General features: G+C 38.7%; 1 protein-coding gene across 1 annotated transcript in view; it reads right to left on the bottom strand.

The window, feature by feature from the left end:
- LOC126412131 (fibrillin-2-like) overlaps window positions 1-14,250 on the bottom strand; it is a 675,186-nt gene that overhangs the window by 210,097 nt on the left and 450,839 nt on the right. The window contains exons 26-27 of the mRNA XM_050081574.1: window positions 12,194-12,360; window positions 2,534-2,727 (exon numbers count right to left, since the gene is read on the bottom strand). Of these exons, the coding sequence (XP_049937531.1) occupies window positions 2,534-2,727; window positions 12,194-12,360 (361 nt within the window). The remainder of the gene's footprint in view (window positions 1-2,533; window positions 2,728-12,193; window positions 12,361-14,250) is intronic.

Here is a 14,250-nt window from a genome sequence, read left to right as displayed (position 1 = left end):
AACTGAATTAATCCTCTATAAGCCTTCGACAAAGAAAGAAATGACACTTCAGTCTGAATTACACAAGAGAGTTGCAAAAAATGTTAGGAGAAATTATTGACTGTAAATAAAAGATTGAGGCATACGTTTGTAGTGTTTTTGCTTTGCATGTCAGTATTCGAGTTGCTATGGATTTGTCTACTGATTGTCATTTTTTTATCTATAGTTCACTGTTGCTATTTGAGATTACATATTGTGATTTGGAGATAGTGAGTAGAGTTGTGGATATTAGAAAATGGAGTTCTCATTGTAAGGAAATGGTTTTCTCATTTTAAGGAGGATTGTTTTGACATTTATGACTATCCACATTCAGAAAGACAGAAGCAACAAATAAAAATTTGTTCCAAGGCTGGGATTTGACCACAGGTCTCCTGCTCACTAGGCAGACATGCTAACTGCTATGCCACAATGGCTTTGCACAACTCTATGGACTACTCTAGCACACATCCTTCCGCATTCCAAATTCTCATTCATGCCTAAGTTCACTTGGAGTACCACCTAAACTCAAACAGTATTGAAGATTGTCTTCAACATTATTACAATAGCAGCTCAGCACTGAATGAAAAGAGCTCCTGCCTGAAATCCAGGTGTAGACAGTTTAACCAAATGAAACTATATTTTTGCAGAGACCTTTTCAAGTCTCAAACATCTATGATGTATATATGCAGACTGAAGTGACAAATGAGAATTTGTACCAAGACTAGGATTCAAACCAGGGTCTCCTGTTCATTAGACGGATGTGCTAAGCAGTACACGATCCTGGCACAGTGGCTTTGCATAACTGCAATGGTGAGGTGCTGTTCCAGTACAGTTGGTGAACCTCTGCAGAGCTATTGGAGTTTAGGGAAGATACCGAGTGGGCTGAGGCATGAATGGGAATTCAGACTGTGGGAGGCATGCCAGGGTAGACAGTGCAGTTGTGCAAAGCCACTTTGCCACGGTGGTACGGTGGTTAGTATGTCTACCTTTGTGGGGATGAAATCTCTATTGAAGTAAAGTCTCTCTCAACCTAGTTACACAATAGTATATGGGATAATCAAATGGAAGTGTATTACTAAAGACAGTACTTAAGGTAGCCAATAAGTGGTGAAACACAAATTATTGTTGAAAATGCAGTTATACAGCAAGGAGACACACCACTGTCACGAGCCACCTGCACATATTCACGATTTGAAGAAAAAAACAGTAACTTGAGCTTAATATGAAAAATAATAATTTAATTGGTCAACATGTTTTACCGAGAAACTGCGTTGCGAGAGATCACAATTGAGATCCACAGAAATCGTGAAACTAAACTGCTGTGAAAGTGAGGTTGGAAGTAAATGCATTATGTGCGATCAGAAATACAATTAAAGCAGAGCAGACTGACACTGTTTTTTTATGACTGCCATGCTTACTGGTGTATGAGGAACTTTTTGTCACACATATTGTAACTGCTGAATAGCGTATGACATGTATGATGATCCATGACCCATGTGCACCACAGGCTTGAGCACAGACTGAAGGATAGTCCTATGTGATAATTTGATGGATGTAAAACATACTTACATGCACACTATTATCAATGGTCACTGGCAAAATTGATATTAACTAGACACAACAGTTTTGTCTGACCTAATTTGCCTGGATTAGCCCAGTTATGACAAGTGAATTGGTACACTTTTTTGTTTCAAGTCATTATTGGGGAAACAAATGCTGCCACTATTTTGAAATCGACAGTAAATGACAATTCCAATGATACAAACATAGGAGTTTCTCTAATGAAAAAATCCAATGGAGAACAAGGGGTAGTTACACCAATATTAATTTTCAATGGGAAATGCCGAGGATTGGCAGTTTTCTTGAACATTAGATGAAAATCAGCATGTAGCACTTGAGTAACCATTCTAGAAAAAGCCTTGCACAGCACAGCTGAAAAAAATGTGATTGTTACTCAACAATGTCGTCATTCACCATTTAGAAAATGAAGTTAATAATTATTGATCAGTTATATGTTTCAATAATGGGCCTCGGCATCTCTTTTAACATTTGCCCAACAGCCTTCCCTTTACCTGTGTGATTTGATTTGTTTGGCAGTAAAGGAAACTGTTTTGCAACCTCAGACTGAAGACTGCAAGAACAGTTTTAGATGACTGTTCCATATTTACCTGATGGCTCTAAATATACGTACTTATACCAAACTGAGATAATGGAAAGTTCTGGTAGAATGTCAATAATTTAGGTACGAAGGTAATAACTCACAGATCAGTACAGGCATTAAGTCATTGACAGGCATGTAAAAAAGACTAAAACTGTTTTTAGCAAAATTTTCAGTTTTGTTCCTGTGTCTGTTAATGATTCAATGCCTCTACTATTTAGTTGATTATTGTCTGTAGTCCTAAATTATTAGCCTAACTGAATTAGTTAGAAGAACTGTACATTTTGAATTAATGTTGAACACTTCTACCAAGCTACAGAGCAACACGTAACTTCTAAAGCAGTTCTACAGTCTAACCTGTGTATTGGTACAGTCGGCATTGATGTCACAGGTATATGATCCAAGTTCACACTCATCATCATCAGTGCAGCCTGGCCCTGCATTTGGCTTCACAGAATAGCCCTCCTCACACCGACACGCAAATGATCCCAGTGTATTTTCGCACTTGCCGTTTTCACATACATCACGATCTTCCTGACATTCGTCCACATCTGCAGGCAATTGTGTACAAGAATCACATCATTACTTTTATTTGTATAATTATGGGGATGTAAATGTGTTTTTATTAATCGAGCTAAAAAAGGGGCACAGAGAAAGTATGGAAGAGCACTGTACAAAGGAGAATAGAATTCTCCTCACAGGGCAGACAGCAGAGTGCTCACAGGCAATGGTGGATACATCGAAAATGAAATACTAAGGGCTCACCAAAACTAGTAGTTACATGTTAGCATCTTTATTATATTAGTGGCAGATTAATAATGAGACCTGGATCTCACAAACTCAGTTCTAATCTTGGTATTACAACAAACTCAGTTCTAATCTTGGTAGTTACATCAGCATCTCCTCAAGAAAATTTATACATAAAGCAACCAATACGCTATTACTGACTCCTAAAGAAGAAATCACCATATGTGATAAACCGTGAGGTGAATCATTCATCTAAAGTGATACATCCCAGCCTTTGTATTGTGGGAAGCCTAAACCAACATGCAATGGTAGGCCAGATTGTTTTGTAAACCCAAAGATAAAATTCTAAACAAAAAGTAGTAATGGCTTTGAATATCAGCTGGCAAACTGAAACAATAAACACACATGCTCAATTCACTCCAAATTAAACTACTGGCATTACAAGAAATCAAGACTCAGTAATGAATAAGCATTACATTAAGAAATTTACAGACTCACTGTGTGGAAACCATAACATAAACTATGAAAACTACAAAACACCTAAGACCTGCAACAGTAACTAACACATCAGTGTTATACTCAGTACTAAATGTTTCATCACATTCAGTACCTTTTGCCCATTTCAAAAATAAGATTTGCACATTAATTATTGTACATGGAGTATTAATCACAATAGCAATAAAAATACAACAGTTCTGGAAAATCTGGGAGTCAGTTAGACAAAGTACCGGAGGGAAGTGTATGAATTGAATGTTCAAAATCGTAAAGAAGAGATATTCAGAAGGAGTGTTGTCAATTACCATGAACATGTAAGAACCAATTAATTGTGGTCCTTGGAACTTCTTAATAAGCTATCCAGCTTGCTTTGCTTTTTATTTCTGTTGTCAGTCTTCTGACTGGTTTGCTGCCAGTCTCTCCATCACAGTGCAGCAGTTACACCAAAAGTCTTCCATTACTTGTTGGACACATTCGAATCTCTATCCAATATGATTTCTACCCTCTGCCACTCCCTCTGGTAGCACTGTGTCTTTTCTTCCAGCAATTTTCAAATATACCTTTCCTCACTGAATCTGCAGGAAACCACCTCATTTCTTACCTTATCAGTCCATTTAATTTTCAACATTTTTCAACAATGCCACATCTCAAATGCTTCAATCCTCTTTTTTTCTGGTTTTTGCACAGTTAGCAATTCAGTTCCATACACTGCAGCACTCCAAATAGACATTCACAAAAAATTATTCCTCGAATTAAGGTCTATGTTTGATGTCAGTACACTTCTTTTAGAGAGGAGTTCCCTCTTTGTCTGTGCAAGTCTGCTTCTTATATACTTGATTCATCTGTTATCCATTATTTCATTATCAATGTGACAGAATTACTTCACTTCATCTACTTTGTGTCACCAAGTTTGACGTTAAGTTTATTGTTAATCTCATTCCAGCATCTCCTGAATACTTTTGTCTTTTTTGGTTTACCACAAACTGTTTTATATTCTGGGCAACCACAGCTGTTGAAAGGCATGATGATAGGGAAGAACTCCGCTTACAGCTGGTTTTGGTTTACTCTCAATCTATGTTCTGTGTTCATCAGACTGTTCTTCTGTTAAACATGTCCAGTAATTGTTCCTAACTTTCACTGAGGACAGCAATGTCATCAGCGAATATAAATTATCATTTATATTCATTCACACTGACTTTAAATGCCTGTTCTTAACTTTTCTTTCTATGTCTGTCACAGCTTCTTCGATGTACAGGTCTTACACCCTTTTAAATCTGACCACTTTTCTCTTGATGTTCCAGTCTTATTGTTCCCTCTCGATTCTTTTGCACACCTTGTATTTCCCATCTTCACCTACAGTTTATACCTACTTTTCTGAGAATTTCAAACATCTTACACTGTTTTACCCTCTTGAAGGCTTTTTCTAAGGTAATAAATCCTACGAAAGTGGGTTTCTTCAATTATCAAATCCAATATCAGAACTGCCTCTCTGGTGCTTTTACCTTTCCTAAGTCCAACATATCATCATTCAGCAATTCCTCAATTTTCTTTTCCATTCTTCTGTATATTATACAGAATCATATCTTTGAACTTAGCAACTTGGATGCACGAGTTGTTCAACTAATTGTGTGATATTCTTGCATTTATGTGCCATTGCTGTCTGTGGGATTGTGTGAATCATATTGTTCCAAAATTCTGATGGTATATTTCCAGTCTCACAGATGTTCTACACAAACTCGAGGAGTCATTGATTGCAACTTTGTACAATGACTTAATGAATTCCACAGGAATGTTATCCATTGCTTCTGCTTTGTTAAATTAGAAGTATTACAAAGCTTTGTAACTGACTTTAATCCTGGATCTCCTATGTCTTAAAAATCAAAACCCAATTCTTCTTCTATGACGTCAGTAGACAGTTCTTTACCCCTTGTGGGGGCTCTTTATGTACTCTTTCAACCTATCCGATCCCTCCTCTGCATTTAACAGTACAATTACTTTTGAACTCTTAATGTTGATGCCTTTGCTTTTAATTTGACCAAAAGTAGTTTTGATTTTTTTATTACGCTGAAACTGTCTATCTGACAATAATATATTTTTCAATTTCTTATTTTTCCTGCAGCCATTTTGCTTTAGCTTCACTGCACTTCCTACTGGTGTCACGCCTAAATGACTTATGCTGCATTCCTTCCTTTTCCTGAACATTTTTTTCTATTTTCTTCTTTCATCAGACAATTGAAGTATTTATTCTATTGCCCAAGATTTCTATGCAGTCACCTTCCTTGTACCCATATTTGACTATACAGTTTCTGTCATTGGACTGTTCCCCTTCAACTGAACTGCCTACTGTGCTATACATTATTGCAATATCTATAAGCTCAGACAACTTCAAATGCACATCATCATACCTGAATGCTATAATATCCAATACTTCATACATCCATTCTTCTAGACAATTCTTTTAAACTTCGGCCCATTTTTCATCATGACTAAACTGTGACCTGAGTCTGCATATGCTCCTGGGTACACTTTACAATTGAGCATCTGATTTTGGTATCTTTGTCTCAACATGATGTAACTCAGCTGGTATATATACCCATGTCTCCAGGCCTTAATGAAGTATACTCTCTTCTCTTGGGCTTCCTGGCTGATTTCTTTGCTATTACTAACTGAAATTTATTGTTGAGCTCAAGATGTCTTTTCCCTCTCAATCCTACATCAAGCTCATATTCTCCCATAACTCTGCATTCTGTTCTTTCACCTACTACATCAAAAAAGTCTATTCACTAATCGGTAGCAGAGTAACACATAAAAACAGGTTTCACTTATGCAAGCTTTTGGAACCAGTAGCTCCGTATTCCAGCAGAAGAGTTGAAGGGGAAGGAAGAGGGGTGAAGGAAAAGGACTGGAGAGGTTTAGCAAAAGGTATAGAGTTCAGAAAAGTCACCCAGAATACTGGGTCAGAGGAGACTTACCGAATGAGATGAAAAGACTGACTGTTGTGGACTACACCCAATGTGATTTGAAAACCCTAGAGATTACAGGTGGAAGACAGGGTAATGTGCAAGACAGAGATTACTTGGAAGACATTGTGTACGAGTTAATAAGAGTGATAAATTAAGTGCACTGCATGTACCAGAGGTGGAAGGGGACTGGTAAAAAATAGACAGGTCGGAAAATGAAAGATGTAGTAAAATAAAATGGAGTGAAGAAAGGAGTACTTACTGTGAAGAAATGCTGAGACAGAAGAAATTAACATAAATTATGGCCATGTGGGTTCTGAGAACCAAGGACACGTTTTTGCACTAGTTCCCCCCTGCGGAGTTCTGTGAACCTGGTTTCTGGGGGAGGAATCCAGATGCAGCATGTGGTGAAACAGGCACTGAGGACACAACTGTCAAGTTGTCGAACATTCTCAGCAACAGGACATGGTGTGTTACTGATACACACCCTCTGCCTACGCCCATTCATCTAACTGATAAATTGGTGGTAGTCATGCAGTTGTAAAGGACCAAACAGTGTTTACATTACAGCTGGTATATGATGTGTTGTTTCACAGGTAGCCCTCTCTTTCATAGCACATGTTTTGCCAGTTAGAGAGCTGGTATAGGTGGTGGCAAAAGAGTGCATAGGGCAAGTCCTGCAACGGGGATGGTCACAGGGGTAGGAGCCGTCAGGTACGCTGATGGGTGCAGAATAAGCATAGAGTCTGGCAAGGATATTGCAAAGATTGGGAGGGGGACAAAAATCTATTCTAGGTGTGGTGGGCAAAATTTCGGACATGATGGGTCTCATTGCAGGGCATGATTTTAGGATTTTATGGCCTTGTCGAAGTAGCTGATTAATACATTCAAGACCAGGATAATACTAAGTGACAAGAAGTGTGCACCAAAGTTGTTTTTTGGAGGATCAGCAGTACTAGGATTTGATGAGATGGCCCAGGAAATCTGCTTTAGAATTAGGCTAGTGGGATAATTACGCCCAATGATGGCTGAGGTGAGAATGGTGGTGCATTGCTGTAAAGAGTCTTCATCTGAACAAATACGTTGGCCTTGAATGCCAGGGCTGCACTGGAGGGAATGTGATGAGCACAGGATAGCAACTGTCAAAGTATAAGTACTGTTGTTTGTTAATTGGTTTAATATGGAAAGAAGTGTGTAGCTAGCTTTTGACGAGGATGAGATAAACATCAAGAAAAACGGCACAGGATTCAGAATAGGACCATGTGAAATTTAATTGGTAGAAGATATTTAGAGAGTCCATGAGTTTTAACAGGTCAACCTCAACGTGAGTCCATACGGCAAAGATGTCTAAACGAAACTAGGGGCTGAAAGCTTATGGATCCCAGGAAAGCCCCCTCCAAACAACCCATGAAGAGATTGGTGTAGGCAGGAGCCATCGTCGTTCACATGGCTCTATGTCTGGTCTATTTGTATGTCTGCCCATCAAATTCAAGTACTTATTGGTAAGTATAAAATTGGTTAAGATGAACAGGAAGGATGACATAGGTCTGGCATCAGGTGGGCATTGACTAAAGAAATATTACGAAAGTATATAGTCGAACGCCACCAAACATGGAATCACTGAAATCAAGATCGCAATGCACTTTTGTATGCCAATCATAGCTCATGTCACGTGATCATGCCAGCTGGTGGTAGCAGATATTCAACGCGTTTGCAAGGGGCTCCCAAAACCAGATTTCGTAAACCAATCTCCCAATACCATTTCTGGGTGTTCACGTAAACACTTCAAAATTGATTCTGGAAATCCGCTTCTGGTTACTGGTTTTCCAATTCTGGAATAGATTTTCGCTCCATGTAAATGCAGCCGATATTGTAATGTGCTTGGGCTGTCAGGTTTCATCTTATTTTTAAAATTTTCAGCTAATATTGACGGAGTGGCTTTTTATACAGTAAAAGGATAAGTAGAAATATTAGACTGAAGCTGTTTATATGAGAGTTGGAACTTAAATAGTGACAACAATTTATTCACAACCGATACAAAAGAGTCACATGTTTGCACCTGTTACTGTCCTTCAAATTAGCCACCAGCGTTGTGTAGAAGGACATCAGAGGATACTCCAAGAGCATCGGAATTTCATAAACCATAATGAAATGCATAATTTGACTTAAAGGGCACATTCATCCAGATTCACAAAGAAGTAAGCCCCAAGCTGATATTAAACTTTTCACTGTGTCTTTCAGCACACAAATTTTCTTGAAGTATTACTACTATATTATCTCATGTTTAGTTCTTTATTATGGCATAACACCATACGTCCCAAAAGATAACAATGTGCTCTTTAAATTCCACAAATGGTTGACACTAGCCAATAGCGTTTCAAATAAATTGACTGCCTCTATGGAAAAGATTAATTAAAGCCAAAGTTTTTCAACAAATTGACAAAACTGCCAAAAACCTGGAAACAAAATAAAATCAGAAAACTGGAACTAATAACACTTTTTGCCTTCCATAATTATGTGAATGTATTTTAATATTTATAGCTCCTGGCCACAGAAATCCATTTAGTTTTCATTTGACATGAGAACTGTAAACCAAGCAGAAACAACAAATTCACTAAACATAAACAGTTCATGTGGAGACTACCCTCATCCCTCTGCATATCAAACTGCTCTGTGCATGCACAAATCTGGCAGTTTGGGCGTGCCAGAAATATGTTTCCGGATAGCATCTCGCTGCTTGTTGCTACTGCTGATACTGCTCGTGTCTAGTTACCTTGAATACAGTTACAGTCACACTTCACGTAGACAGAAGCAGAAGAATATACTGCTCATGCACATGCGCATAGGCCTGCTGGAAACTGCTCAAACAAAATTAATTCCATTGTGACATCACGCCCATTGGAAGCAGTTTGTTGCTGTGAAGTATTGCATAGTCTTCATCATAAAGCCTTTGACACATTTTGCTGTTGGCAAACGCTTGCGAGTGCACTGTGTTTTGTTGCTGTATATGACACATTTCCTTTGCAACTTAAGTTTTCTTTCCCTCGTACACGTTTTATTGCTGTAGTATTATATTGCAGTAGTGGGCTAAAGTAAAATTCTTTGTTAGAATATCAGTTCTTACCAGTCAAACTACAAAAATTTTACTGAAAACCAAAACAATGAAAAATTCCTGGAATTATAAAAAATTCCCGGGTTTTTCCTGGTTTTCTCCCAGATAAAAAAATTCCCGTTTTTTTTTTTTTTTTTTTTTCCAAATTTCCCAGTTGTCCCGAAGCCTATACATCCTGTTACAGCAATACAACACCATTCTAACCTCAGCCTTTACTGGACATAATTACTCCACCAGTCCAGTTCAAAAGCAGATTCCCACGTGCATCACATTCAATCCTGGTACTGCTGATCCTTGCCAAAAACAACTTCAGAGCACACCACTTGTCACTCAGTATTATCCTGGCCTTGAATGTATTAATCAGTCAGTTCGACAAGGCCACGAAATCTTGAAATCATGCCCTGAAATGAGATTCACTCTATCTGAGATTCTGACCACCACAACTAGAACAGCTTTTTGTTGCCCTCCCAATCTTCGCAATTTCCTTGTCAGACCCTATGCTGTTTTTGCACCCATCTCCCTACGAGATGGCTCCTACCCCCTGTGGCTGTCCCCACTGCAAGATTTGCCCTATGCATCCTTCTATCAACACCTATACCAACCCTGTAACTGGCAAAACATATACTATCAAAGGGGGAGCCACCTATGAAACATGTCCTATACCGTCTGTTATGTAAACACTGTTCGGCCTTTTACATTGGCATGACTACCACCAAGCTATCAGTTAGGATGAATTATCATAAGCAGTGAATGTATACCGGTAACACACGATGTCCTGTTGCCGAGAATGTTCAACAACATAACAGTCCTGACCTCAGTGCTTGTTTCACCACATGCACCATCTGGATTCTTCCCCCAAATGCCAGATTCTGAGAATTCTGCAATGGGAACTAGCATTACAACATGTCCTTGGTTCTTGCCACCCACCTATCCTTAATGTACACTAATTTCTTCTGTACTGGCATTTCTTCACAGTAACTACTTCTTCTTCACTTCATTTTAGTTTTATATATTTTCTGACATGTCCAGCCCCCCCCCCCCCCCCCCCCACCTCTGCCACATACAGTGCACTAAGTTTTTCACTCTTATTAACTCGTGCATGATGCTTTAGCAGTAATCTCTGTCTTGCATATTACCCTGTCTTCCACCTTTAAGCTCTCAGGTTTTCAAATCTCATCCAGTGCAGTCCCCTACTACCAGTCTTTCCTTCTCATCCTGTCAGGTAAGTCTGCTCTGACTCGGGGTTCTGGGTGACTTTTCTGAACTCCACCCCTTTTTCTAAACCTCTCCAATCTTTTTTCTTCACCACTCTTCCTCCCATTCAACCCTTCTGCTGGAAGAAGGAACCACTGGCTCTGACAGCTTACATAAGAAAACCATTTTTATGTATGTTTTCTTCTGCAGCCACTCGGCAATTACATGATATCCTCAAAAACTGATTTTTTTCATTGTTACATTAACCACTGGTATTAGATTTTCATTTTCCTTCACATTCTGAATTATCCATTCAATGCCCTCATATGCTCTCTCAATATCTGCATCTTCTGCCTGTGAAGTCTTATTGCTCACCTCAACTATTGTTCTTTGTGTTAGTTTGCTTTTGATTCCGATGAGAAACACTGAACTTTCTGTCCTAGCTTCCTATTCATAATGAATCCTACTACCATACACAGTTCTCTGCTGATGTTCATATTTCCTACATATGTCTTACCAGATATCTTGATCTATACTAACAATAATCTGCTCATAAAAGAGGAGGTATAGTTTCACATAAAATGTATATAATCATGCAAATACTCCATTTCATCCAATTGCTTTTCCACTTCTGAGTGAATGTGGATTTCTATTCTATGATCACTTATCTCTCAGTTTAGTATCAAATTGCAGTGAAGAACCACAATATGATTTCCCACAGGGAAACAATTTGGGCTAATTCTGTATTTGAGCTTCTCTGTTGAACCTCTGTTTTCATGAAAGTATTATCGCTGCACAACTTTGTATGTGACTTTAACCCATACAAAATGTCTTACAATTATTTATAGCATTTATGGAAATGCATTCTAATAATAAATTTGGTGCTATTCCTATTTTCGCAGTTTTCTAATGAACAGAATTTCTCCAGGTGAGTTTAGGATAAAATCTAACAGTAATCATTTCCAGCAAAAAATATTCATAGTAGGATATGAGGTCGTGACAAAAGAATGAGAGAAATTAGAGCTCAAGTCATGCTTTACTGGCAACCATTCTTCCCATGAGTCATTTGTGAATGGGAGGGGGGAGGGGAGGGGGGAGTTAATGGTACCAGAAGTACCCTCCATCACAAACCAAAGGGTGATTTGTAGAGTATGAGTGTGGATATATGTCGATGTAATAAAATACGGGTGCTGTATTAGAGGAGACAAACAGTCAACATCACAAAAATGATACTTTAGTTAACCTGAATTTAGAACTTCGCACACTGTCAGACTTCACTAGCAACTTTGAATGAGTTTCAAGGTCGTCAGTTCTCAAATTCTTCATCATAAAGATAGTACATCGACGAGATGAATCTTAAACAACTGGCAACAAAGCAGATACAAAATTCAATAGATACAGCAATTACAAAGATAATAATGAAGTGACGGAAAAGTTCTTTTTGTAACTGTGTGCTTCATAATGAGATGTCTGTAAACTATCCAAATAAAACAAAAAATAGGACAATACCAATGCAAGAAGTTTTTCCAGGCCCTGGAAGCAATCCTTCTGTACAAATACATGAAAAACTGCCAGGACTGTTTATGCAGCGACCTCCATTGCAGATGCGTGGGTTCTCCTTACATTCGTCTACATCAGTGCAAGTACGTCCATCAAGTAGCAGCATGTATCCTGTCCTGGAAGCACAAAAATTTTATTTCTTAACATCAAGGAAAGTAATCACAAAGCTACCATACAACAAAACAAGAAATCATTTTTGCAAATTTTAAAACACAGATGTGTATAAAACAGTACCCAAAATTCCTTGGGTGAAGACTGTGTAATACACATTTCTGCTACTAGGGGTATGTTGCAGACCTCCTTGGGAGTTCAGTATTGCCTGGGAAGTGTGTCTGCAAATCTGCCAACTGTGAATTTTTTCACCACAGATGGTTTGCACTCTCTTCATTTTTTAAGATAACAGAATCAAATGACCAATAAGTGGCTGTAAATTTTTGTTTTATGATCAGCAAAAATGATGTAGAAACTATTGTGATGTAGAAAACAACTTGACATTGTTTCAGGAAAAAAACCAAGAACAAGTCGTTTTAAAATGGTGATATGTCGATTGATGACATACCTCGTTTGAGATGTTCACCAGTTTCCCAAACAGACGAATATGTCACACAAATTTGTGAACTTGTGGTGAAAGACTGTCATCAGACCACTGAACTATGAAAATCATAAAGTTGTTCTGTAACAACAACTGAAATGCATATCTAGCTTTTTTTAGTGGCTCCTACAACCAATGAAAATAACAAAAAAATCTAACTGTATAACATTTCACACCACAATCATTATTTGTTTTGATTCAGTATTAGGTAATGTTTCATGTAACAGGCCTTGAGATTCTGCTATCTTAGTAAACAGTAATGAATTTCAAGGAGGCTCTTAATTCCTAATTATGTACTGACTGCCTTCACAGATAAATAATTCATTTCGGATAATGCAGCTTTTGAAATGTGGTGCTGTAGAATTATGCTGAAGATTAGTTGCATATATCAAATAATAGATGATGAGATATTGAATCAAACTGGGGAAAAAAGAGATTTGCGGCACAACTTGACTAAACGAAGGGATCAGTTGATAGGACACATCCTGAGGCATCAAAGACTGGTTAATTTGGTGATGGAAGGAAGCGCGAGGGGGTAAAAATTGTAGAGAGAGACCATGGTTTGAATATTGTTGTGACTCGTCGATCATTCAAAGCGCCGCCGCGCAATTACGCGCGTCCTCTACGTGCGGTGCTGTCTGCCAGCCATGCAGCAGCTGCGCCACCTAAGCAGCCAGCCGAGCAGCGGCCGCTAGACTGGGACTCAGTACTCATTCGAATGCTAACGTGTACACATGTCTTGCTTGTCAACTTACTCTGTGACTTATATGTGTTGTGTCGTTCTGAAATATATTTGTTGAACTTGACGTTATAACAATTGGCGACGAGGTAGTGGATTTTTCCTTTTCACCGTTGACCCACAGGATTCCATGGCTACTGTCGAGCAACTATTGCAAAATCTCCTTGAATAGCAAACGCTTCTAACAGCAGTGATTCGCAATTTCGTCACGGTGTCAAATGCAGGGCGTTTCTCGCCGTTGGCTGTACCTCATTTTCCTCCTTACGACGAGACTGCGGAAGACTGGTCTGATCATGAAAAACGTCTTCGACAGCACTTCTTGGCATTTCATGTCACGGATGAACAACCATGTAAGTGTCTGTTCCTTTCCTGGATTTCACCTCAAATGTATAGATTGTTGTCGCAATTGGCACCTTTGAAGAATCCTGCATCTTTTTCCTTTGCTGAAATGTGCTCACTTCTGTCTGTCTATTTTCAAAAGCAGATGCGTGTGGTAGCCTCTCGTGTTGCCTTTTATCGTTGTCAAAAACAGCCACATCAATCCTATCGCGCTTGGGCTGCTGAACTTCACGGCCTCAGTCAAAAGTGTCAATTTGTTACTGACGTTCACAAAGAATCCTATGCCGATTCCATGGTATGGGATGCTATTATCCGGTCGGCGCCCGACAAAGAAAT

The sequence above is a fragment of the Schistocerca serialis genome, chromosome 7 (genome assembly GCF_023864345.2).
Source record: "Schistocerca serialis cubense isolate TAMUIC-IGC-003099 chromosome 7, iqSchSeri2.2, whole genome shotgun sequence".
NCBI lineage: Eukaryota > Metazoa > Arthropoda > Insecta > Orthoptera > Acrididae > Schistocerca > Schistocerca serialis.
Note: the sequence above shows the minus strand (reverse complement) of the source record. Positions and strands in the feature narration are given on the sequence as shown.